A 27,399-nucleotide genomic window follows, 5' to 3' on the forward strand; every position below is an offset into this window, starting at 1 on the left:
AAAGAACCATAGGATAAATTTAAAACATATTATTATAATAGTTTTTTTTTTTGCGTGAATACTATTATAAATAGTTATAAATGTAAGAAAAGATAGTCTCTGTATTTAAAGTAAAATTTAGGTAATATAGTAGTGAATTTCTTCCTATACTGCTTCAGAAAAGTTTCCAATTAGCGATATCGTATCAATTTTTTTTGCTATAAAGTAGAAATAAATATATAAGACGAAGAGTAAAAACATTTCTTAAAACTTAAAAGAAAAAAAGAAAAAAAGAAAAAAAGAAAAAAAAAAAAGGAAGAGGTTTTTCTTTATTTTTTTTATATGCTGTGAAAAATTAGAAAAAATGTGCAAAAACCCAGGTCAAAGTCGCCATTGTTTTCCGACCCACATTCATGGGAATCAAATCTAAACCATTAAAATCTCTAAAAGACTCCATCCGACTCTGCGTCTTCTCTGTTCAAAGTTGTTTTCTTCATCATCTTTCCTGTCCGAAAAGGCAAAGCTGATGGAATCTGCAACTCAAAAATGGACCTACTCTATTCTCTACTTGGCATTCCTCTATGCTATTCTCTACCTCCTCCATACCTTTTTCCTTCACAAGTTGCTCGTTGGCAACCAACCCTTACGCCTCAAGAAGAACCCAGATCTTCCCCTTCGTTTTCGCTCCGACGGTACCTTCAAAATCCTTCAGGTATTGTCTCTGTTCTTCTCCTTTTGTCTTTCTCTGTTTTTGGTTTTCTTTGATTGGTTTCGATTAATAACGAAGTGGGTTTCTCTCAAAATGTTTGATAAAGGTGGCCGATTTGCATTATGGGAACGGAGCCGTGACTCGGTGCCGAGACGTGTTGGAGTCTGAGTTTCAGTATTGCTCTGATCTTAACTCGACCCGGTTCTTGAAAACAATGTTGGAAGCTGAAAAGCCTGATTTCATTGCTTTTACAGGTTCTTGGTTGTTTCTTTATTTTTTTGTTTTGCATTTTTGAGTGCCCCTGTTTTCTTTTCATGGGAATCATTTTCTACGATCATCATGGTTGACGGTTGTTATGCAGAGGGTATGATTTTCTTGCCTTTTGTTATGGTTGTTGCCCCAAACTTTCTTGCAACAGAACTGATTCCCAAACTAGAGTTTCTTGCAATAGAATCTTTGTTCTTGCCGAAGGCCTAAACCGACCCCCAAACTTTCTTGATCATTGAATGAATAACTAAGGAGAGTATATTAGTCAATTACATTTGTTTACACGTAATATTGTCTTGGATTAAGGAAATAGCTTAATAGTCTTGCACAGCCCCTTGAGCCACAAAAATGTACTGAGGGATGACATTGGGTATTATGGATTTTAAGGTCGAATATTATGGAAAAGGCTTGAGCAAAGAGGCTTTCAACATTGTTTGTTAAGCTTAATTGAACAATATAACATTTGGTTAGGACTGACTTTGCTCATCAAAGATTCATGTGGCAACGAATCTGTTTTATCTTTTGCCTAGAAAGTTTAAAGTCGATATATTTTATGGAAGACTTTCCTTTAGGTAAGGAATGACTTTGCTATTCAAAAATTCATGTATCAACGTACTTTCCTGAATTTCAACTAAAAATTTTAAAATTAATGTATGTCATTTAAGAGTTGAGAATAAGGATCCATCAAATTTGAGTCTATTTGGTATTTCCTCTATGTTAGAACATCAATTTAGTTGATTCTGTATTGCATTTTCTAAAACTAAATGGTTCTGATGAGTTCCTGCCTTCCTGATTTATGAATATTTTAGCTTCATGTATTGATTATTCTTTTTCTTCTTAGTAGGAGATAATATATTTGGATCGAGCGCTACTGATGCAGCTGAATCCCTATTCAGAGCATTTGGTCCTGCTATGGAATCTGGACTCCCGTGGGCAGCGGTTTTAGGAAACCATGACCAAGAATCTACAATGAATCGTGAAGAATTAATGTTCTTCCTCTCCCTTATGGATTATTCCGTCTCACAACCCAATCCACCAGCTGAAGAATCCTCCAATCATCATAAAAGAGGAAGAAACAAAAACATTGATGGCTTTGGCAATTATAATCTGGAAGTGTATGGTGCCTCAGGTTCCCATTTGGCAAACAGCAGCATCCTCAATCTTTTCTTTCTTGACAGTGGAGACAGGGAGACTGTCCAAGGAATCCGAACATATGGATGGATCAAGGAATCTCAACTTCGCTGGCTTCGTGGCTTTGCTCAAGTATTTCAGGTATAAGGAACTAAACCATTCTAATGCACTATACACATTCTCTGGGTTTTTCTGAAGTTTTGAAGGCAGCCTTTAATTCTATGTCATGTGTTTTAGAGTCTTTTAATTTATAATGGAAGAAGTTTTACAACCTTTTAATGGAATGATAAGTTTGCTTCTTTTTAATTCAATGGTACAAATTTTACGGCTTTTAATGCAATGTCGTAAGTTGCTTATTGTGCAACAGTTTTTTTTTTTTTTTTTTTTTTTTTTTTAAATATAAATCTTATATTTCCATAATTTTTATTATTTTAACAATCCCTCATTTTTGTCTTTTAATTTGATTCCCAACAGGGAGGTTTCCTGGATTTAGATTTCATTAACATGTTGCAGGTCACACACTAACAGGGCCAAAAGCAGGATCTCAATCATTCACATGATGCTCTGATTCCAACCACCCCACCAGCACTTCTGTTTTTCCATATTCCAATCCCAGAAATTAGGCAGCTGTACTACCAAAAGGTTGTTGGTCAGCTTCAGGAGGCCGTGGCATGTTCCATGGTGAATTCAGGAGTCTTACAGACCCTTGTCTCCATGAGAGATGTGAAAGCTGCATTCATCGGCCATGATCACACCAATGATTTTTGTGGAAATTTAGATGGGATATGGTTCTGTTATGGTGGGGGCTTTGGATACCATGGTTATGGAAAGGCTGGATGGCCAAGAAGAGCAAGGGTCATATCATTGGAACTTGGCAAAGGAGAAAAAGATTGGACAGGAGTACAGAGAATCAAGACATGGAAACGTCTTGACGATGAAAAATTAAGCAAGATTGATGAGCAAGTTCTGTGGGAGTCACAGCCATCAGCATGAGTTTGGCTACAGGATAAGAATACTGCAACTTGTACCATTCACATTGTATATCCATCTTCACTGCCTGTTGTTCACTTGTAATTCATGTCATAAAATTCAATTTGATATTGTGAGAAACAGAAGTAGCAAAAATTCTTTAAGTGTTGGATTTCGGTGATTGAATACAGCTGGCTGGGAATACCAAGTTATAATTTTTCTTTGTCCAACAAAGCAGAGTACTTAGTTTCATTGCTATACTTGTGTGATCTTCAGAACATCATTTTCTAACAGGGCCCAAAAAACATAATGTTCTTGGGGTGTAAAACCGCAGTGAGATTAGTAAACCCACCCTCCTCTAGCCTGCCTTTGAATGCAGAAGCTTCTGCTTTAAGATCTCATTCTCCCTCCTTAGCTTTATAATCTCTATTTTAATTGTTTCAACATGCCAGTCCGAAGTTGAATCTGGTTGCTTCTCACCAAGTTTTGATCTGCTAATCAGCACTGCAATGTACAGAAACCAATTGGCAGCGTTTCATGTAACAATGAGAAAAAAATGATAACACAGTATGATTGACACCTCCATACACGCAGTATGGCAGAGAAGCAAATTGCTTTTGCACGATATTCAACTTCCCAGTGTTTCAAACAAAAATCAGAGGATATGTAAACTAAAATGTTTGACATGAGAGTTGGAAAATAATCATTTTATCATGCTACGCTCACATAACCTAAGCGATCAAAAAAAACTATTTTGCACCCCAGAAGAACCCTTATAAAATAGGTGAGTAGCAAGGAAAAACTTACATTCCTTTTCCAAATCTCGAAGCTTTTTATTCAAGTCATTTTTCTCCTCCTGTTCAATTGTGAGACAGTCCTTCAAATCCTGAATCTCAAGATTATCTAATCTACCATAGAATGAAAAGCATACTTAAACCACACGTCGTGATATAACAAACTCTCGTAGCCAAAACTAAAAATAAGAAGTTTACTAAGACCTCACATTTTGATTCCATATTCATATGGACTTGATCCAACCTGGTTGCTAGATCTTGAATGTGGGATTTATGTGCTGCTAAATCGAGGCGAAGATGATTGATTGTTGCTTCACTTGTTGCCTTTTCGATTAGTAAGCCTCTGATTTATAAATTGAAAACACTTTCATTTCTAAACAGATTAAACATAAAACATAATACTGCAACATATTCATCTTTCAAAGAAAAACTTACCTAATTTGAGCTTCCAAGTCCCTAATCTTGGTACTATATTCTTGCTTAAGCGATTCCATAGCCTTTCCATGCTCCTGCTCACACAATTCATCATTTAAACTTGAATGCATATTGTGAAAACCAGTTTCTGTAGTGCACAAAATTATTTTATTTTCTTTCATTTTTTCACTAGAGTTTCCTAAAAATATTAAGATTTTCCATAAAAATACAAGGATTTCAGAGACAAAACAATTAGTTCACTGACCCAGTAAAGCCATGTTAGCTGAAACACTGACAAAGAAAGATATATATGGAGTGGTTTAAGCAATTTACATCTTTCTTACTGAAGTATTCATCACTCATTCTCTTTAATTCCTCTTTCAAGCTCTTGCATGAAGAACGGTATTCCAGCTGTAAGTCAAAAGAAAAAAAAAAATAATAATAATAATAAAATAAAAATTACGTAAACAGAGAATTCGAATTTGGGAACGACTCGTCGTTTTAATAAGCAAAATAAGACACATACCTCATTAGCTAGATTGTTCAAAGATTCTGTATACAGTTTCGTCAATCTCTCATTTTCTGAAACATAACATGGCATTTTATTTTGAGTTTCAAGCTACATTGTGCAGGTTTTACAAAGAGGCATAATAAAATCTAAAAAACATATTATATATACCAAAAAAAAAAAAAAAAGAAAATCTAATTTGATATGCCAATATTTGACCTTGTTTCAGACTGTTGCAAGTGACTTCAAGAGCTTGAAACTTCCTCACTTCGGTATCGGACTTTGATTTCAGCAATTGGATCTCCATCACGCCGCTCTTGAAATTCTGGCTTAGCAAGAATCATTATCACCATTTTCAGTATTTTGGGATCGAATCAACATAAACCTCCCTTTGGATCCCGGGAAAGCATATAAAATTAAAAACACTGTTTAGAACAAGAAAAAGAAAAAAAAAAAAAATGCTCCATCAAAATTCTGAAAAATTTCGTGTTTTATGTACCGTGAGGCTCTTTTTGAATTCTGAGAAAGAAAATGCAGTAAAAACTTAGTACAGCTTATGCAATTGATTTGGAGTTAATATTTTCTATAAAATTCTCGGAATCCAAAAAAGGCAAAAAAGGGAAACTATACGTGAAGTTGAAAACTGATAGAAGGCAAACCTCGTAGATCTGATCGAAAGTGAGAAGCAGACTGTCCGTTTCGTCGTTAGCGGTTGCCGCCATCTTCTCTTTTATCATTTCGAAATGAGATGGAAAAGTGCTATTATATACTCTATCTGGGCCAATAAACTTCCGACACGTCCGCGAATATTATTTGAATTTTGTTTATATATGTATATATATTTATCTTTTTTTTTTCATCCATATATGAAAGCACTACGTTGTCTTCTTTCCTCTTTTTTCCGTTCCTCATTCAATGCTTTATTTGGAGTTTGATAATGGTTTTGATTTTCTCCCCGTTGAAAACTAAATTTGATCTGCAAAAAATAGATAATAAATAAATAAAAATAAAATCGAATGGGAAGGATATCATCCTCTTCATCGTTACCGTTCTCGTGGTGGAGTGCGTGGAGATATTACCTGAAAAGCCCCAAACCATTCGCACTTGTCATCCTTTCATTCCTTAATTTCACATTTCTTATTGTCTGCGACCCCCAAATCCTCGCCACCGCCCAACAGGTTCTCATCATCATCATCATCGTCGGGATGATCTTCTTTATTTTTATTGTTTTCTTTTTTCATTTTTTTTTTTTGGGAAATGTTATATATTCTATTTGTGTGAACGGTAAATAGTGGAACCGGAATTTGGAGCTTTGTTTGTTTGTTTGTTTATGTAATTTCTTAATTTTACGAGAAAATTCTGATTTTAACAGGTTGAAGCTTCAAAATTATATGAGCATCTGACGCATTTGCAGAATGAGGTAACGATTAAATAAATCTATGCCTAGATAAAGAAAATTTTCAATTGGTTTGTGCAGTTGATATTTATGAAATGTAGGTTTCTCGAAATATATTCTGTTTGCTTTAATGGAAAACAGTGGAACCGGAACTGAAAATGGAATTTCGAGCCTTTTTCTTTTTCTTTTTCTTTTTTTTTTTAATGTAAATTCTTAATTTTACTAGGAATATATGATTTTTTTTTTTTTCCCAGGTGGAAACTTTAAAATTACATGAGCAACTGACGCATTTCCAAAATGAGGTAATGATCGAATTAAACCACATATGCCTAAGATAGAAAAGTTCAATTCGTTTTTGCAAACTTGGTATTTGTGAAATGTAAGGTGGAAGATGTAAGAAGTCATGCAAAGGATTGGGTTGTAAGCGTTGGCATGGAAGATGATGATAATGTCAATGTTCAACGAAGAAACGAAGTCAAAGATGCAATGCTTCATGCCTGGACTTCTTATGAGAGGTTTGCATGGGGCCAAGATGAACTTCAGGTAACTTCTTTTAATATCTATTACGGTATATGCGTTTGTATATTTATAATATGTATATATTTGTGCGTGTTACTGAATATGTATGTGTATATATGGAGGTATATATGTATACAGTCCCAATGCCTGTTTTGGACATCAAAATACCTTCATTTTTTAACTCCCTCTTTAGCTAATGAATAGGATAACCTAACCTTTTGGGAGAACTGATAGTTATTCCTTGTACCAATAATGGGGCAGAAAAGGGATCTTGACTCCTGTAACACAACAAATTAACAGAAATGAATGTTAGAAGTACTGTTTTCGGTAAAAAAAAAATATATATATATATATATATAATAAAATAAATGAATGCCTGCAGGATTCAAATACTAGACCAGATAAATACCTAGGCTTTATTATCATGCTAAAATATTAATCGTAAAGGCAACTAGAAAGTGGGCCAAACTGTCTTAGCAGACTATCAATGCCTACCTTTATATCAAAATAATATTACTCAGCAACTTAATTACACTAATTCTATACCTATTATGATAATAGCAATTTAATATTAGCACTGACATTTTTTTACAAAATAAACTTAGAAATAGAACTTTAACAGATATACAAAATTAAAATACAGAATCAAAATGTCAAGCAGTGAACTGGTAGATGAGAATTCTGTTTCAAGTTAAGTGGGCTAATAGTTTAGATTTGCAATTTGAAGATGTAGTGGTTATGTGGAAAACTGTTGCTTTTTTTATGCTTGTTTTTGAATTGGAGATTTATTATGAGTTCAGTATCTTCTGTACCTCAATTTTAAGAGTTGGTTCTAAAGTTTGGAATTTTCATGATTTGCATCCTTTGTATAAAATATGTTGTTGAAAGCTAATTCTCATTTCAAGCAGCCGCAGACAAGAAATGGGATGAATACTTTTGGTGGTCTTGGAGCAACTCTAATAGATTCTCTTGATACTTTATATATAATGGGTCTTGACGAGCAATTTCAAAGAGCTAGAGAGTGAGTCTGTCTTCTTTCTTTATCTCAATTTTCATCATCTTTAAATCTATGCTGTATTGCCATATACAGTTATGCTCAACATTGTGATCCAACTTTGGAAGAATTTCCACATATATAAAAACAGTATTCCTTTTTTAGTTCTGAACACTTTCTAAGGATTTTTCCAAAGTGGTTCTTAAAATTTATTTGATTCCTTTATTTTTTGGTATTATTATCATTTTCTTAAATTTCTAGTTTTCATGTTTTTTGATTTGTTTCGTTAATTGATTTCCGACGATAAATAACTGCAGGTGGGTTGCAAACTCATTAAACTTCAACAAGGATTATGAGGCTAGTGTTTTTGAGACAACCATAAGGTTACATTAGAAGGTTTAATCTTCCTTTGTATAGTAATTAATCTAGTGTATTGATTTCTTAGACATTTAGAAATATTCTGTCTCAGTATGCTGTATCTATTGATCCTCATTGATTGAGTGACTATTTTTATAACTAGTTCTGTTGATTCCAGAGTTATAGGAGGACTTATTAGTGCGTATGATCTCTCTGGTGATGAAATCTTCCTAGAAAAGGCTAGAGATATTGCTGATAGATTACTGCCTGCATGGGATACACCTTCAGGAATCCCCTACAACTTAATTAACTTAGCAAATGGGAATGCCCATAACCACATGTGGACAGGGGTAAGTTCTGAGCTTCTTTTTTTACTGATTAATATGTCTTAATTTATTTCTATTCTTTGTTCATACATTCCAGTATTATCTTAAATCGAGAAGCAAATCATTTTATTAATTCTAGAATGAATCTTTTTTTTTTTCTTAAAAGGTATGCTGTACTGAATACCGATTTAATATCGTCTATGGGATTAATGTGAGGTTCAAGTAGGGTTTTAGGTTTTCTAGAAATTATCTACTAATAAGCAGTTGAATTGGAGACTGGGCAAAGTGTTTTTTTTTTTCCCGTCTTATTCATTTTAGGTGCATTCAGTTATATGAATAGTTTTATCTTATACTTAACATAAATTTAATGACCATTGAGTGGATATACATTATGTTAGGGAAACCTCCTTAACACAGATTATCAAGGTTACAAATTGCTGATTAATGCTAGTCTTTCCTGTTTAACTTATTAGCTACAATAATTACTTGAGTAAAAGCACAAGCTAACAGAACTTTGGCACCTTTAAGATGGAAATATGCTTTTCCAGTTTCTTGGAGTTTGCCAAGGATGCCTAAAAACGTGATACTGCTCTTCATTGTGCACCATTTGATATAAATTACTTTCACCAATGGCTTGATAAATTTTGTGAGCTAATTAATATTGTCTGATCTCTTTTATTAGAAATTATTGTGTTTTTTGTGCAAAGTTTTAGTTTCCATAGTGACTTTGCCTAAATTTGGCATGACTTATGTTATGAAATTTGATTCATGATCTTGGTATTAAACTATGTGTCTTTGGTGTAAATTACTGTATAAGGCATGCTAAAAGGCAGCTAGATGGTCATGGCTATGTGATTTTTATATAGGTGCCATTTTTTTTAAGTTGTTATTAACTAAACATTCTCTGTTTCTAGGGAAATAGTATTCTGGCAGATGCTGCTTCAGAGCAACTTGAATTTATTGCTTTATCTCAAAGGACAAATGACTTCAAGTACCAGCAGAAGGTATTCTCTATGGACTGACAATACCCAGGAATTTTAGTCAGTTGAAAAGCTATCATCATTGTAATGAAATTGTTACATAAACATTCTCATATTTCATGTGCTCAAAGATTTCATTAGAAATCATGACCATTAATTATTGTGGAAAGTATTCTGTTTTGCTTCATCTGCTTCCTATAAAACTGTCTGCATTCCAATAATTCAGGTGGAAAATGTCATCATGGAGCTTAATCGAACCTTTCCTGCTGATGGTTTGCTTCCCATATATATTAATCCTCACACTGGAATATCTTCTTACTCAAGAGTTACATTTGGTGCCATGGGTGATAGGTATTGAATATTTCAGATGTTGAAAGCTTTCCAAACTTATTTTGTCTTCTTGAATATATGTATGTTATACATTTTTAATTGTTTTTACAGCTAAATATAAGAGTTATTCTGGCTTCCAATGCATAAAATTCATATGCATAAGAAATATAGAAAACAAAAGTCAATAACATAGAGACAATAAAATCTAATACAAGTAAAATAAGTAGAGATGTAACCAGTAATTCACAAAGATATAGAGTAGATGGGTTTAGTAAGGTGATTGTTATATATGCTTGGAGATAGTTGAGGATTTGATTTTCTTTGATTAACTCGCTTCCCGTACTCCTTTCCTGTGTTGTAATTTCTTGGACTCGGCTGTGGGATCTATTTGTGCTGTTTTGGAGGTTTTCAAGAGTTCAGAGGAATGTGACACTCTTATGTGGATGATTTTATGGCTTAAGGATTTTAATCATGATTCTATGTCTTTTTTGGGGAAGAAATCTTATTGTTCAATGGATTTTGATAATGGCGATATATTTTTGAGGTGGTATCTGTTAACATAGTATTATTTGATGATAAGAGTGCAAACGAGTAATAAACCAATTTCTTATAAGTTAATGTCTATTTCGATTTCATTGATGGGATAGAAGGTTGAAGGTTTGAAGAGGCTTTTATTCTGGTTGCATTATAAGTGGGTTGGAGAGTGTGGTGGATAATGGTCTGAGTGCTGGCTTTGGGGTAAATACCTTAAACCCTATATAAGAGAGGGTTGAATTACTGTTTTCGATATCTGTAGAAGTTGAATTGTGCTTTGTGGGGGCCCTATTTTCTTTTGATTGTGATCTGCGAATTACCTTAAGTTTTCGAAGTTCAAACTACTAATGGCATTATAATTTTGTGAATAAAACTCCAATTGATTATGTTATGAGAATCTCTGGACAAAAATATTAATACTGATTATGATAGCCATGAAAATTTGTTTTGTCACCACAGAAGAGTAAATAAGTTAAACCATCAGTTGTCAATAGATTTTGGTTAATTGAAAATATGGAATCATATTATGCATTTTATTATGGTTCACTAAAAATTTAGATGTTCGTGGGTTCTATACACGAGCCCCTAAAATTTGTTCATGTATCTAAAGGATATAGTATGGATGGATGGATGGATGGATGGAAGGAAATGATTTTTTTAAGACAAAGATTGTTTTTGAGTATGTAATCCTCTTTTGGAGAGCTAATATGCATAAGATATGACTTGCCAATTGACTTTGCTTCTCTGTTTGGTTGCAGCTTTTATGAGTATCTGCTCAAGGTTTGGATACTAGGAAACAAGACAGATGACGTAAAGCACTACAGGTAAGAAGCTTTCAGTATTAGTTTGATAATACATGGCATGCTATTGGAATCACCACACTTTTTTCTACTTTCACCGTGAAAGTTATGTTATTAGATGGTATAGCTATACAAGTGTTATTGTAATCATAATATTTTTCAAATTATACAATTCAAGTTTCCATAGGTTTCACCTTTATGCATCAAAGGCTATACCTTCTATTGCATGACAAAATTTTCTTTCTTATTCTTTTCTTGTTGAACTTTGACACTAATAGTTCCATGGAATATCTTGATTATGTTACACTACACCACTTTCTCAATTCTAAAGTTAATACAGGTTAGATACATTGGTCTTTTGCCTTCAAGCATGCCTGCAACACTCAGAGTACTCCGATGATTATGATTATAATTATGATAATATATTATTGTGTTATCTGTGTTGCTATTCATATCTGTTTAATGATTGCTGGAAGCAGAGAAATGTGGGAAACATCAATGAAAGGTCTGCAAAGCTTGGTTCGGAGAACAACACCGTCTTCTTTTGCCTATATATGTGAGAAGACTGGAAATGCACTGTCTAACAAGGTAGCATTATGAACTTAAAAGAATAATTGGATCATAATATTTGGCAACTATTATAAGGTAGTGTTGATTTTGTGCAGATGGATGAATTAGCTTGTTTTGCTCCTGGAATGCTGGCTTTGGGGTCTCTTGGCTATGGTAATGGGGAAGCTAAAAAGTTCTTATCCCTTGCTGAAGAGGTACCTATAAAATAGTATTTTTTGATATAATTCTAGTTGAATAAACTTAATTTAGCATGTTATGTTAAGCTTCTATTTGGTGAAGAAGAAGCACAGGTCCATGTTTATTGTTTTAACTAAAAATAAGTTAAGCCTCATTTTTTATTTTTTATTTTCCTTTTCTTTTCTTTTCTTTAGACCGGCTACCTTGTAAAATATCTAATGCTTGGGTCTTTAGGATCAGTAAATCTGCTGGATTTCAAATGCTATTTAATTGTTCCTGTTATTGTTGGCTTGGATTAATATTTACCTTTCACCATATAGCTCGACTCTTGTTGGCTTTATAATGTAGCTTGCATGGACTTGTTACAATTTCTATCAGTCCACACCAACGAAATTGGCTGGGGAAAATTATTTCTTTCATGATGGACAGGTCTGCCACTATCATTTGTAATCTTGTATTCAAAAATGTCATTATTATGTATTTACTCAACGGCAATTATTGTTTAGGACATGACCGTTGGTACGTCATGGAACATTTTGAGGCCGGAGACAATTGAATCACTGTTTTATCTCTGGCGTTTCACTGGGAACAAAACATATCGAGATTGGGGTTGGAATATTTTCCAAGCATTCGAAAAGAACTCGCGCATAGAGACTGGTTATGTTGGACTCTATGATGTAAGAGTCTTTCAAAGCCAGAATTTATGATATCTCTTATTACTGAATTCTTTAGATGTGGTAGTACACCACCATAACCTTAATAATTTTCAATCATTCTGTAATTAAAAAGATCAGGCTATGTCTCATTCACAATCCAAAAAAAAAAAAAAAAAATTATTAGTATTTTAAGCAGCTTTCTAGTATGTTGTATTTTTAAATTTGCACATGTGTTTCGTACATATTTCAAAATCAACATGGTAGAAGGTGAAGTATGGAAAGTAAAGACTCCTCAATCACTTCTGCCCTTTTTCTTTGGGAATATATGTTTGAATATATTGAACAATTATTGAACTTAGCCAATTTTTTTGGTCAGGTTTCTACAGGTGATAGAGACAATTTGATGCAGAGCTTTTTCCTTGCGGAAACATTAAAGTATCTTTACCTCCTATTCTCGCCTCCATCATTTTTGTCTCTAGACAAATGGGTATTTAACACAGAAGCTCACCCTCTGAGAATTGTAACTCGACAGCTCAATGAAGGGAGTTAACAATGTAAGTGGACATCCTAGATTGTCATACATAAATTTGGACCCATTAATTGACTCCCTCTTTTTGATTTGTAAATTCTAAGCAATTATTATAGATCAGGGCGAGAATTAGCTCTGCTGCATCTGTAGTCCCAATGTAGTCTCAATGGGGCTGGTTTTCAGTTCATTTTCTCCACATGAATGAGTAATCAGTCACATAATTCGATGTAAATTAGTATATATGATTGAGCTTCTTGGCTGGGGATTGGGGTATTTAAGTTAGAGTTGCAATTTATTTGGGAGATGATATTTTTATAAAACTATCCCTTGAGGGACCTCTTAGTCGTAGAACTTGACTAAACTCGAAATTATACATTGTTGTTCTTCTTGGCCTTCGTATGAAATATAAGTGAATGTTAACGTTTCTTTTAATTTGTTGTACTGTCTAAAATTGTAAACAGGGGCGGAAAGAGTGGCTCATTTTTTGGGGATCGAAAATTCCTAATGTCATTTCCTATTTAAGGACCATCAGGGCCTATTATATAGTAAATTGGACTTTTAGGGCCCATTTGGGATGGTTTAGGGGTTAGGTCCATTAAGAACTTTCAATTTCATGTGATGTTTGGAGATTCCGGAAGAGTAATATTAATACCATTATATGCGTAAAAATTTTAAAAACTATTTTAAATTTTAACCATAAGTGATGTGATAATATTTTACACAAAGTTAAATACTAATATAGAAGCAGTAGCTATCACCAACTAACAAGTCTTGCAATTCACTAGATATTTTACAAGAAATTTAGAGTTTATATGCTAGTATTTTCTTGATCTATGCGACAAACATAATTATAAGATTTGTTTAGGGAAACAAATTATATTAAATATTTTTATAGAATGGAAATGTCAGACAGTAAAAAATCAAAAATCAAAAATTTGAACAATGAATTTTGAAAACTTGATGAACGCTACCTTAAGTATAAGAGAAACGAATGTCTTAGTTAACTTTTTCCTATATAAACACATAAATAAATAAATAAATTAATTAAAACAACAACAACAACAACAACAACAACAAAAAACAAAGACAAAAACAAAAACAAAAATATTTCTGTATATTTATAACGTATTTTACAATTTATATAGCACCAACTACAGAATGCTCTACTTTATGGGTGGACGCTTGCCAAATACTTGTGAAATAGCTTTTTTGCAACAACTTTCTCGTGTGTAAATATATAAATATAAATATATATATATATATATATATTTATATTTATATTTATATTTAATGTCTTTTAGAAACATCACTACGTAAGCAGAGCCTGAGAAATGTTTGATTCGTCTTCCTCTTATTAATTATCATCCTTAGTGTTAAGAAACTTGAAGACAGTTTTAAGCTTTTGACATTAATGGTATAGTGCTTTTTTGGCACCTTTGTTATGTCGGCACATATTTTCTTTTCATTTATACATGTAGAACAGATAACTTCAACGAGGTAAATAAAAAAATAAAAATAAAAAGGAAAGAAGAAGAAAGCAAGCAACGTCTCTTCGGTGAAAATGAATAACTCTAGACCTGTACATATAAGATAATAAATAAAAATAAAGTGAAACAATAAATGCAATTAAATTCATATAATAAAGACGACAACCAAAAGCTTGTGCTTGAATGTTTCCTTCGTTTCACATACATAAAAGGGTAGTCAAATCCAAGACAAGTGGAGGCAAAGAAGATAAAAACGAGAAGAATTTTACAAACCCAAGCAAAGAGACATTCCTTCAAAACCCTACCAAAAAAAGGTATAAACAAAGTTTAAAAAGCAACTTCAAAACCCACCACCTTCAGTTTGCAATGATGACACTAAGAGTGGGAATAGGAGCTCTTAAAAAGCTTTAAAAAACTATAATGACTCAAAAGTGATCATCTTCCCCAATTTACTAGACTCCCATGCAAAATTAAAGTAGACCAATTAAATATTATCTAAAAATAAAAATAAAATAAATATATACCCTTCACTCCTCCCTCACTATATATATATATATATATATATTCAAAGATGATAAAAGGAAGAAAAAGTGTGAATATAGAATCTAGTACTATCTCTTGAGTGAGGTGATGGGTTTTGCACTGGCAAAGAGAATCTGTGTTGGGAGCTTGAAAAGGTGAGCCAACAAGATTAAGAGAGAGATAGAGAGAAAGAGAAAAAGAAGAAAGAAATGGCTAGATGTTTGTATATATGGGTGTGTGTTTGTGTGTTTTTGTGTCAGCTTGATAAGGCATGCGTTCTTGAAACTCCAAAGGAACTTGTTTGTTACATCAGAAGACATTAAGGAAATTTTAGGGTTTTATTGTGGTTCTTTTCCCTTTGGCGTTTTCCCACATTCCCTTTCTATTCTCTTATAGCCCCAAGAACCTTATATATATATATATGTATGTATATGTATTCCATGCTATGCTCTGCTATTCCATCTTTGTCAATATTACGATATATATAAATTTGAGATCTGTAAAAGTTGTTTGGGAATAACACTCAATTCAATAAACAAAAAATTCCTTTTTCTTGTTATGTCCTATTAGTGGCAATTCTTCTAGTAGTGTAACACAGAGAGAGAAAGAGAGAGAGGTTAATTAGAAATTAACTTAGGAGGAGGTAGCTAGAACAATGTAATTAATATTAATAGAGAGCCTCAAAGACATAAATGAGAGATACGGAAACAGCTTTTATTGATTCGGTCCTCAATCCAATGATTTAAAACATTTTTACTGAATAAAAAGATCAAAAAGAAAGAGAAAGAAAAGAAAAAGCATAATGTAAAAGGTATGAAGAAAACTTTTGACTATAATAGTGGCCGGTGTGTATATATATCCACCTTTTTACTGATCATCATCATCATCCTCTTAATTATTTATACTACTAATAATTATATATTTATATCAATCGGAGAAAAGCCGCTTATTACCTTCTTTGATCGTAGGATTTGAAATCAGCGTCAATTCTTGACTTTGGCTCATCTACTATATCAAAACAAACGAAAACCAGTTTCATTAATTATTGTCAAACCACTATGACTGACTAGGTTTCTCCTTTACAAGAATATATATACCTAATTAATTAATCCTCACCCAGATTTTAATTGAACCTACACAATCCTTTATGTTTGTTTTATTTCTATTTAATTTCAAAAAATTACTACATTTCTTTTATAATATATATATATATATATATACATCATCAAATAATAAGACTAGTACTATAAAAGATTGTTTGGAAGGTTGGACTGCAATGGATGAATTTGAATATTTTAAATTTTATTGAATCAAATTTAAAATAATTTAATTTAATCCAATACAGGAATGTTATGTATTTCGGCATTGTAAATGGACCCATTAGGTTGGAAACTTCATATTGTTAGATATTAAACTTTAACATTGTAATTAGGACTTCACATGCACTATTAATTGATGACTTTATGAAGCATATTGCATCCACGGTGTTACTATCTAATGGAAGCATATAATAATAATAATAATATATGTCATAATGTGGTCCCTCTCCTGATAAACTTGGTTTAGTAAATTAACTGTATATGCATGCAAAACGGCAAATATGTATATATATATATATATATATGTTTGATGACCATAAGACAGTCTGCTTAGCATGTACGTAAAATAGAGTTGGTGGTATATATATATATATATGTATGTATCTGGGATGTGAGAAGTCTATTCAAAAGTAATATTTTTGCAGTTCACAAAACCATGGACAGTGAAAGTTGGTCTGGGTTAAACCCATCATTCACTCAGTTCGAAGGGTCTATTTTGAATCCAGCAAAGCATGGAAGGGAGGTGTTGTTTTGTTGTGGCATAAATAGCTAGGCATTTGTTTTATTATTATGCTATATTCTATATGCGATGCTACAATATTATTAACTCCATCCGTGCCTTTTTTGACCATCAATTATTTACGTATCACTTCAGATCCATCAGAGGAAAGCTTTTTGTCCATCAATTATCACCTCTCTCTCTCTCTCATTGCATATCCAGACACTCTTGTATGACCATCTTTGTGTTACCATTTTGCTTGCTTTTTTTTTTTTTTTTTTTTTTTTCCTGAATGTCAGAATAAAATGATAGAACGGAATGTCCCCCCCCTCCCCCCAAAAAAAAATAAAAATAAAAAAAATAGAAACAAAAGAGAATAACACACGGTTTTCATTTCATGTTGTACCATCCTTTTAATTTCCCCCTTAATTATTAATTGGAAGCTTGGAAATATTTAATTTCATTTAGTCTCATGTTAGAACATAACAAATATATACGCTTCTCCGCTTATCAAAAGAAAAACATATTAAATATCCTATTGCAAAGTTTAATTTGTTTGTTATATAATTTTTTAAAAAAAAACAAATGTTAAAACTTGCTAATTGATGTAATATCACAAAGAAAAAAAAAATGCTAATTAATGTGAATGTAGAATAAGTTCTGCATAAATATGCCTTCTTCCATGTAAGGTTTTTTGATGGACTTCTTGGTCCATACAAGTCGACTCAGCATTTTTTCTTCACATGTTAAGCATTCTTCAATCTTTATATCTATTAAGTTGCCCATGTATAAACTTTGATAAAGAAAACAACAAATCATCATGGTGAGCGCCTTATAATAGACACCAAGTGATTATGGTGCGCATCATTGGTCATTGGACAAAATAAAAATAATAATAATAATCATAACTATATTAACTTCACACGATTATTCGTTTATGTTTTTTTAAGTATATTTTTATTATTATATTTTCTTTAAATTATTTTTCATCTCTTATTCAATATTTAAACAATCTTCAATACAAAAATTTTTAAATTAGGCTTCAAAGGATGATTGGTGTATTTTTTATTTTTTTTTTGGTATCAAAAATTGTTTTTCATGTTAAATGAGAAATATATATGGAAGGATATCCAAAAAAATATATGTAAAATATATATAAAAAAAAAAATACAAGAGAAAAAACAAAAGAGAAATCATATACAAAATGTTGCTCACCATAAATATTTCCTACTTACTATAAGGTGCGCATAATATGAAATTCTATCCATAAATAGCTTAAAATTTAACTTAAAATTTTAAATCAATAAGTTTTTTTTTGTACACAAATTTGACCCACAATGTCTTTTTTTAAAAAATAAAAAATCTGAGATGCCAATGGGTCTGTTGTAGAATATAGTCTTAGCTCATATAATCTCGTACAAAGACCAACCATGATGGTCGGATTACATGGATTTTGAGATGGGACACATGTCAACAAAATAATTAAGCTATATCTTAAACTAATGATATATCATACTATTGAGAGAGCTCAGCCATAACCCAGCTTCCAAACTTTCTTTATTATTATTATTTATAAAAAAGAAGAACATGAAGGATTTCAGGATGTATAAAGAAGTAGCAAGCCTTTGCAGGATAATTATGAATTTATGAGTTGGGGAAGAACGGCGTAGAAGGTGGATGGTGAGTTATTAAGGTGGGTATAAAGGAGTAAGGCAATAATTTCAGCTGCGAACTCTTAGATATTAAAAAACCTAAATCTTATGAAATATTGATGGTTGTATTAAGGCCTTTGCAGGATAATTATGAATTTATCTTTGTTAAAAGAAAAAAAAAAAAAAAGTATATTGATGTGAAAGAATAGATTATCAGTTTCATTCACACGTTCATGGAGCAAGAGCTTATGAATAGTAATAATAATAAAGATCGAAGAAGATAACCAAAAAGTTTGGAAACGGCTCTAGGGTGCCTGAACTCTTTTATTAGTATGATGTGTCATTAGTACACATCTCTTTATTTTATTGGTTATGTACACCTTGTCAAAATCCACTTTTTTTTTTTTTTTTTTGGTGAATATGTCAAAATCCACAATAGTATTTAGTGACTAATTTCTCAGAAGGAATCGTCTCAAGGATTAATACCCAATTTGTGTAGGTGGTTAATCTGAGAAACATGACAGTGTTGATTAATTCTATTTTTAAGGAACCAAAATCAAGTTTTTGCTACTTTTGGTAATCTTGTCTTCGTTCCGCCCATAAAATTTGCTTAGAAATTCTAGCTGTATTTAAATTTGATCATGGTCGTAAAAAAAATAAAAAAAATAAAAAAATAAAAAAGGTCATGATTTTTACGCTAACTAGATTTATATTGTTTGTTATTATTATTTTTATTTTTACTTTTTGTTTTTGATAATTACTCATTAATTAAATACCATGAAAAGCTTTACCCAATACTCTGTAAAAGTACTGAACTTGATTTCTTGGATGGATGCTAATGTTTATCTTCTATGTATATTCTTTTGGAAAACACATGAGCGACACTAATAATCCATGGACTTTGCTCCCAAAAATTAATCAGAAGATATTTTTGCTACTTTGAAATGATTTTATTATTAATAATTTTTTGAATAATTTCCACACACACACACACACACACACACGTATAGCAATGAAACTAAGTACTCTTAACATTCCTTTCGATAAGACATATGGTGCAAATTTCACCAAGGTGTTCTTGATTAATCACTGATATTAAAATCTTATTCTTTGAATTTTCTTATTTTGTGGAAAGAAATTTCCCTATAAAAATTTATAAAGTTCAAAAAAAAAAATTATAATAAAAAAGCTGTGGTTCTTAGGAAAGAGGGTTCTGTGTCTTTTAAGAGAAAGAGAGCGAGAGAGATTCATTTTCATGGGGATTAGGGAGCAAAGGAAGAGTGGCAGTAATGATGATGGGTTAAGTTGTCATCGTTTTGCATGCAAATTGCAAGTAGAGAGAGAGAGAGAGAGAGAAAGAAAGAAAGCAACATGTAATGTATACTTTCATGGCCTTTTCTTTTTTCTTTTTTTTTTCTTTTTATTTGTTTATTTTTATGAGTGTTTCTTTCTTTGCTTTTTGGTTACCCACCTTTAATCAATCTCTTAGATTTCAGTAACAAAAGCTTCCCACCCCTCTTTTTCCCTTTTACTCCCTTTTTCCACTGTCTATTCAAATATTCATTATTCATCCGTCTCTCTCTTCTATTACTACTCTCCCTCTCTCTCTCTCTCTCTCTCTCTCTATATATATATATATATATAGACATGCCCTTTGATATAAATATATAGCAGCGTCCGAGATAATTTATATATAAATCTTCAAAATAATTATATATGTTAAGCAAATATTATGAGCAGTGCGTCAAATCTCAAATATTGCATGTATGTTGGTGAGCCTGCAGATTCTGTACGTACACTGTACACATGTCTGTAATTAATTCTGATCATGGTTAATAATAGGTATAGCATATGCATGCATAGGAATTCTTACTAAATTATAAATTAATTGGAAAAACATACATCAAAGCTTATAATTAATTAATTATGAGATGATCTTTACTCAAATAGTAATAGAAGAATTTGATATTATTCTTATCTTTGCAAGCTTGGGTGGCATACATGCTGTAAGGAAAAGCCCTCCAAATCTTTTCATTCTTTTTTTTCATTTATATATGTATTTTTTTTCATGTGGCTTCTGATCTGATCATCGATCCAATGATTCAAGGTATGATTATGGAGTCATATGAATATAATTGAACTTTTCCATTCCCTTTAAGCCTCTTTCATCATCATAATTTTGCTTCTCTCTCCCTTTGTCTCAATTTAACAAATGCACCACAACCATGCACAGCGCAAAATGAGTTTGAGAAAAAGAAAAAGGCCCAAATAATTACTTAACCCCACCAATTGAAGATTTTTCTTTTCTCGCTCCCTTTTTTTTTTTTTTTTTTGGTGGTGGATGGAGGGTGGGGAGTACAGATCGATCTAAGATTTATTTATGCAGTTACATAATACAACTGAAAGCTGCATGTAATAATAAAATGATCTGGAAGGCAGCACAAAATGCTTTTGGATAAAAACCTAAGGAGAAAACAAACCAGAATTAATATTACTAGGTTTCTTTAACGTATATATTTTATTGTTTTGCTAATGGTGGCGGCAACTTTTTTTCCATTAATAAGTTAGATTTCTTTTTTCTTTTTTTTTTCTTTTTTGTTTAAATCGTTCCATGGGAAAGATTAATGTTGTTTTGAGTTTGAAACAAAACCAATTTCACTATAAACCATTAAAAAAAAATTTGGATTTTGGATTAATTTATAAAATTTTAAGTGGTTAATTTAATTGGATGAGCAGATCTAGTATTATTAGTGGGACTTTTGTGTAAAACATGTGGCGTATGTATGTATGTGTGGCCCATTTTATTCCATAAGGTTGGCATTATTTGAGAATTAAGCAGAGAGCTCGCAGTTGTAACCAAAAAAAAAAAAAAAAAGAATGGAGCAGAGGCAGAGCAGTTTCCCCGAGGAAAAGGAATTGGAATGTTATGTGATTGTGCGTTTGATCAGTAGTACGTTAAAATATATATATATATATATATATATAGAATTCAAGAAGAAGAATTAAGAAGAAGAAGAAGAGCGGGGAATTTTGGAATTGGAATTGGAAAATGGAAAATAGAAAATGGAAAAGAAAAAACAAGAAAGAGAATGGAATTAAAGCAAAAGAAGAAAGAGAGAGAAAGAAGGGGCAAAAAAACATGTGATATGATAGGAAGAGTGGTCTGGGGACATTTATTGTATAAAGTTGCACGCTTTCTTTTTCATCTTCTTCATCCTCTTCTCCCTCTTTCTCTCTCTCTCTCTCTCTCTCTCTATTCCCTATCCCACTTTTTCATTTTGAGTCAGGTGTGACTGGAATTCTATGACCCAGACTCACATTATTCAATATAATTTATATGTGAATCAAACCAGAGTTTTGGTCACTTTTGGACTTGAATTTTCCTCTCTCTCTTTTTATTTTTTTTATTTTTTTATTTTTCCCCCCCTTTTCTTATAAATGCGGGTCCCACTAAACCTCATCAATATATGTGAAGTGTGAACCCCCACCAACCCACATACATTCCCTTCTTTTTCTTTCTTTTCATCTAATTTTTTTGGTATTTTCTGGTATGCTGTTATGTAGTTAGCTTTTTCCTCACATTCCCACCCAGAAAACAAGAAATGAAAAAGGTACAGAGGCTATTTTTGTTCATGAGCTAGATAGGAGTACACCTAGCCTGTAAGCATTGGCATTTTGCATATATTTCAGACATATATTCACCTCTGAGATCAAGAATTTTTATTTGCTTACACATCAAGGTCTGTCTGTCGTCTAATTCCAACATCCAACTGTCTCTCTATTACACACTCAACAAAAGGGAAGCCCATTATCCATCTGAAAGGGGCATTTTTAGGAATTATCAAGCCCCATCACCACCAGGGTTTACACTTGACGATTTTTCAAGACAGACCCGTTTTGTACAATTATGGACAAGAGCTTCTATTAGTTGCATTCTTCCCATTGATTAGCGCTTGCAAAAGGTTTAAGAACATCTAGATGTCATCAATTATAATTAGTTGTAAAACCATTGTGAACATAATTATTATTTATCGATTGCATAATTGGAAAAATATATTTTTTGGAGCAACTATTTTTAAATTGTTTATAAATCTCCATTAACGATTATTATCAATCATAACAAATGATATTTTTAAACAATTGAATGTTCGTAAATGCTTGTATATGCACATTATATTAGGTTTTTGACCGTTATGTTTGCATATAATTGAAATTATATGCAGATAAAAGTAGATAACAGAATAAAAATGCACCCTTGCAAGCCTACCATAACTTGAAAGATGGGTTATGCCTAGCAACGTGGGACCTAGGACTTCTTTTTTGATCACTTGCAAGATGGGTTATGCCTTAATATATCAATAAGACTACTAACTTGAAGTATTAACATGTTATTGATGGCATGTTCGATATTTTTGAAGATAGAAAATTCAATTTCATAATTGTTTCATAAGGAAATAGTGGCTTTGCTAAATGTTCTTTGGAGAATCTTATACAGAATTTTTATAAGCATATTATGGTATTTGAGTGCATGTATCTCAAACCAGGCTTTAGTTTTTCTAGTTTGAATCTCCTAGTCGATCGATGAAATCTTCCATTGATCAAGCTTTGATTATTGAACATCAACCTTAAGTTATATAATATACCCAATCTAAAATCCTACCATTCTCCAAAAAAATAAATAAATAAATAATCTCTTTTATATGTCAAAACAATCTTTAATTTGTAAATTTTTTGGCAAATAATCAATTCATTAGTTCTAGTATTATTGGCACTTAGAATCATATTCTTCGAGTTAATACTTCCCAACCCAAAAAATAAAATAAAATAAAATAAATGTTTTATTTGTTAAGGGAAGTTGATTGCCTAGAGTCGGCCCTATTTTAACATTCCACTTTTGTACACCTACACCAGGGAGTGTGTCCCATCTAATTCCAGAGTTGAACGCAGAATGACCATGACCAAGTTAAGATGAGACAAGCGCGTATGGAAGGGGATCAAAAGGACGATATTTCAACCACTTGGTCCAAACTTAGTTCCTAAAGGCCGAATTTTATTTATTTTTTAAATAATAATAATAATAATAAAAATAACTAATCTTATCTTTATATATAATTTTTATATCGATCACGCATACACTTTGTATGTATTATAACAAAGTTGTATATATATATATATATATATCCTTTCAAAGGGAATTAAGAAATGCATTTTAAATTAAGTAGATGAGCATTAATTATCCTAAAATATAAACTAAGGAGAGTATTGCTCAAATTTGGCGATAATTAAGAATCGTTATCTATAAATCGACAATCTTCTGTACAATTAGCTATAGCTACTACTCTAAAAATCGAGAGATACATTGCACCAAATGAGAAAGATGATAAATTAGAATACCATATTCAAGCACAGATCAAATTAATCTTTTACTCTTGACTAGAAGAGTATAATATAGGATAATATATTAAATTAAAACACATGAAAAACATGAACTACGTACGTACCTACTTAAATATATATATTCAATCGTAGCCATAGTCATGGCCAAATGTAATCCAGCAGCTCCTACTTTTTGAAGTAGTAGTAGAAATATGTCAAAACGGCAAAAAGTAAAGTCAAAGACAAACAAATATTTCTCAAATTTTCGACCCTCCATATATATAAATATATGCATTTATATATTTGGTAATAAATTAATTATTATTGTACAAAATATATATTATATATCTGATCATTTTTCAGCCTTAATTGCAAAAAGCTTAGTATGCATCTTAGTTAGATGATAAAGTTATATATTACCTATCCCAGCTAGTTTAATTGTGTGTAAGTACCGTGGACCAAAATGTCCCATTTAATGTAACTTGTAATTTCATGCTTTTCTTGCTTTGTTGAAAATATGTTAGGAAAAATGCAAACCGAATGATCACATTCTACTCTGAAAGATGACGCATTCATGTTAATTTATCAAAGAAATAGCATACTCACATTTAATCTATAAAAGCGATACTTTTCTTCTAAATAGAGTAAACCTAATTCTCTCTATATAGTCCTTCTTTCACTTTGGAAAAATAATGTTCCAATGATTTGGGCACTCCCTTTTCAATCAAAACCACATCGAGATCTCTTTCAATTTAAAGGGCATTTAACAAACCCCACTATATATATATATATAAAGACATATATAAAAATATGTATATGATCGTAATTATTATGTAAAGCATAAAAGAAGAAGAAGTGCTCCTTTTTTCAAAAAGAAAAATTAATAACAAAAGGGTGTGCTCCAAGCAGAGACAGAAATTGCCCCACTTCATCATAATATTATGACATTCATTACTCACTGTCTCTTAACTTTTTTATCTCTGCGACAGTAAATATATTGAAGCTCTCAATCATGAGGACTTATATATGTAAATGTATAAGAGGGTCATTGATTAGAAAAGGGTATTTATTAATTAATAAGACGTTTGTTAATATTATGATCACTTTGCATTGTATAAGTGTATATTATCGATAAACTCCGATAGAGACGAAATCTATGACTTTGACTGCAAAAGCGTTAATGGCTCGTTTTTTTTGATCTCTTGCACCAGAAGTTTTACTTCTCAAAGACCTTGTTTAAATGCATACACCTAGCTGCTATAACTTTATTGACCCAAAAGTGCTTTTTTAGTTTTCAATGGAGGAATTTAATTTCCTTAAAAACATAATTGCTATTGCTTCTCTTATCGTTTTATCTTGTCAAAATAAAAAAAGTCAAAATTAAACAAAAAATTTCAATATTTACGTGCCCTTTTTATCCAATGTGTTTTTTCCTTTTATTTTCTGTCTAATTATTAGTTAGTACTATTAGTCTTCATAATTCATTAACATATTATATATATAGGAATATACATGAAATTTTGGATGAGAGAATCAATATATGCAACTTTTATTCAATCATACAGTTGGTACTTTCAATGTTTAAGGATTTTGAATGGGCTGCTAGCTTTTCAAATACTTTCAACTGAAGCACTCCTTTGGTAGTGGCTCCTTCAGCATAAATTTTCTTTATTGGCTTCTTTTAACGCAATGGAAACTGGGAAATGCAACCCCTCTTGAATTGAATCTTCCTTTTTAATAAGGTGTGGTGTGTTATAGATGATGCTATTCTTGGAATGCACGCCTTCATCAGCTTGCAATATGAAGCCCTCTCTTCCCAATTCCCCCTGCTCTTTCCAATCGGTCCCTACTTGTCTCATCACCTAAAATTTGTAAAATTTATATTAATTTCAAGTAAAACTTTAACATATATATATATATATATATATATATATATATGTATGTATTTAGGATCACATATAGTCATTAATATGAGATCTAATACGAGATTTTTGTTTTTTTTCAGTTCTTAAATCGTATCAAAATTAAAATTTAAAATTATATTTATTAATTATCTGGTTTTAACATAATTTATTTTTTTAAATTGTATTCTAATATGTCATTAAACATATATTTGATTACTTTTTAAATTTTAGAATGTGATTCAATAGTTATGAATAATAAACTTTATTTATTAAAATTAAGTGGATTTTATTTGGACTTGACTGTATATATATATACATATATACAATCAATTTTTATCAAATCCACATTATAATACTTGATTAAGATTTTTTTTAATCACAAACATTAGATTTCATTGAATTTGTTTGGTTCAAGTAAGCTAATGTTTTAAAATTAAATTTAAAAGGTTAATATGATAAAGTATTTATCATAATATTATCTAAGTTGGCTTTATAATAGATTATATATATATATATATATATATATATATATATACAGGGTGATTATTATTTATCTTGCTTTTTGTAATTAAGCTGAAACCCCACCATCATGCAAATAAATCATGTGATTGCTTTGATGCTTAAAGGTTAAATTAAAGTCTAATCACGAGGTTGATGTGATTAGATTAATTAATTAATTAATTAATTTTATCACCCCTTTTGCATAACTCTTTGTACTTGCATGGGAAGATATTATTTATCACCAACACATATTGCCAATATCAGTCTGCCGACTGGCTTTTTTTTTTCACCTTTGTCGTAAACCAAAATTTAAAAATCATCCGGCGGAGTAAAGAAGATCAATGAAAGGGTTTATCTAATTAATTGATTTTTATTTTTTTTTCAACAATAAGAAAAAGAGCATAGGATCAGTAGTTTCTGGGTTCTATTTAGTTTTAAATTCGCACCAACAATTTGGATCTGATCCAAATTACGTACCTCCCATATTATCTAAATTATATGTTTTTGTTCTACTTCATTCAAACTACACTGTGATACTAGGTAAAGGAGACAGTTAGAATATTACAGATACAATTTGTCGATTAATTATATATATATATATATATATTTCTTGTTTTCTGTTAAATTTTCTTCTTCCACAGACTCTTCATCTCTCTGTTTCTCTTCTCCTTTTCTTCTCTTTATTGTTGAAAAAGAGAAGGAAAAAAAAAAGGTACAATTTACTTTTAATTTGTTTCCCAATAGGTACACTAATGTACGGATACTGTCAGGTAGTTTAAAATTTTCGTTTGGAAAAACATACAAAGGGAATCAAACCCCCAAAATATGGATCACACTCCATTTTTTGTTCTTGAACACCAGCAGCAGCAGAAAACTACGTCTCAAATCCACACCATGATAGTACAAAAGGCAAAGAGAAAGAAAGCAATTGTTTCACTCTTCAACACTTTGGAGTAGTACAGCAAATAGGAAATACCAAGACTGGGGAAATAAATACAATAGGTTTTAAACATTAAAAGTATGTGTAAGTGGGTATATACTAGGTTGGTAAATTGGTAATAGACATAAGCAAAAGAATGTGTAATAGTCAAAAAAGTAACTTTATGGAAAATCCATTTGAAAAAAAAAAAAATATATATATATATATATATATATCATTGCAGAGAACATTGTTTCTTGGTCTACAAACATGACAAAACC

General features: G+C 31.4%; 3 protein-coding genes across 8 annotated transcripts; 2 read left to right on the forward strand and 1 right to left on the reverse strand.

Moving 5' to 3' along the window:
* The first annotated feature begins 342 nt into the window (after positions 1 to 342).
* On the forward strand, positions 343 to 3,272 carry LOC107431416 (probable inactive purple acid phosphatase 28). Of its 2 annotated transcripts, none has more exons than XM_016042354.4 (4): positions 343 to 691; positions 795 to 942; positions 1,797 to 2,227; positions 2,615 to 3,272. In XM_016042354.4, exons 1-4 carry the CDS (start codon positions 506 to 508, stop codon positions 3,077 to 3,079), a joined length of 1,230 nt encoding a protein of 409 aa, XP_015897840.3. In that variant the 5' UTR covers positions 343 to 505; the 3' UTR covers positions 3,080 to 3,272. The 2 variants fall into 2 exon arrangements, with proteins under 2 accessions (XP_015897840.3, XP_015897892.3); XM_016042406.4 differs by having other exon boundaries at positions 346 to 691; positions 1,800 to 2,227.
* Positions 3,201 to 5,566, reverse strand: LOC107430478 (protein At-4/1). Of its 3 annotated transcripts, none has more exons than XM_060820487.1 (8): positions 5,431 to 5,566; positions 4,991 to 5,196; positions 4,790 to 4,845; positions 4,597 to 4,674; positions 4,285 to 4,358; positions 4,059 to 4,192; positions 3,863 to 3,958; positions 3,201 to 3,559 (listed from the first exon to the last, which is right to left on the reverse strand). In XM_060820487.1, exons 2-8 carry the CDS (start codon positions 5,076 to 5,078, stop codon positions 3,414 to 3,416), a joined length of 672 nt encoding a protein of 223 aa, XP_060676470.1. In that variant the 5' UTR covers positions 5,079 to 5,196; positions 5,431 to 5,566; the 3' UTR covers positions 3,201 to 3,413. The 3 variants fall into 3 exon arrangements, with proteins under 3 accessions (XP_060676470.1, XP_048336930.2, XP_048336933.2); XM_048480973.2 differs by having other exon boundaries at positions 4,991 to 5,096; positions 5,431 to 5,564; XM_048480976.2 differs by having other exon boundaries at positions 4,991 to 5,160; positions 5,431 to 5,490.
* Positions 5,567 to 5,783: 217 nt separating this feature from the next.
* Positions 5,784 to 13,371, forward strand: LOC107431617 (mannosyl-oligosaccharide 1,2-alpha-mannosidase MNS1). Of its 3 annotated transcripts, none has more exons than XM_060820468.1 (15): positions 5,784 to 5,949; positions 6,144 to 6,191; positions 6,422 to 6,469; positions 6,552 to 6,710; positions 7,595 to 7,707; positions 7,998 to 8,063; positions 8,201 to 8,387; positions 9,278 to 9,367; positions 9,570 to 9,694; positions 10,966 to 11,031; positions 11,487 to 11,595; positions 11,673 to 11,771; positions 12,103 to 12,183; positions 12,261 to 12,431; positions 12,787 to 13,371. In XM_060820468.1, the coding sequence occupies exons 1-15, from the start codon at positions 5,788 to 5,790 to the stop codon at positions 12,958 to 12,960; spliced, it is 1,698 nt and encodes a 565-aa protein (XP_060676451.1). In that variant the 5' UTR covers positions 5,784 to 5,787; the 3' UTR covers positions 12,961 to 13,371. The 3 variants fall into 3 exon arrangements, with proteins under 3 accessions (XP_060676451.1, XP_015898107.3, XP_060676459.1); XM_016042621.4 differs by having other exon boundaries at positions 8,216 to 8,387; XM_060820476.1 differs by lacking the exon at positions 12,787 to 13,371 and having other exon boundaries at positions 12,075 to 12,183; positions 12,261 to 12,400.
* Positions 13,372 to 27,399: the final 14,028 nt, after the last annotated feature.

Source organism: Ziziphus jujuba, chromosome 1, assembly GCF_031755915.1.
Source record: "Ziziphus jujuba cultivar Dongzao chromosome 1, ASM3175591v1".
Taxonomy (NCBI): domain Eukaryota; kingdom Viridiplantae; phylum Streptophyta; class Magnoliopsida; order Rosales; family Rhamnaceae; genus Ziziphus; species Ziziphus jujuba.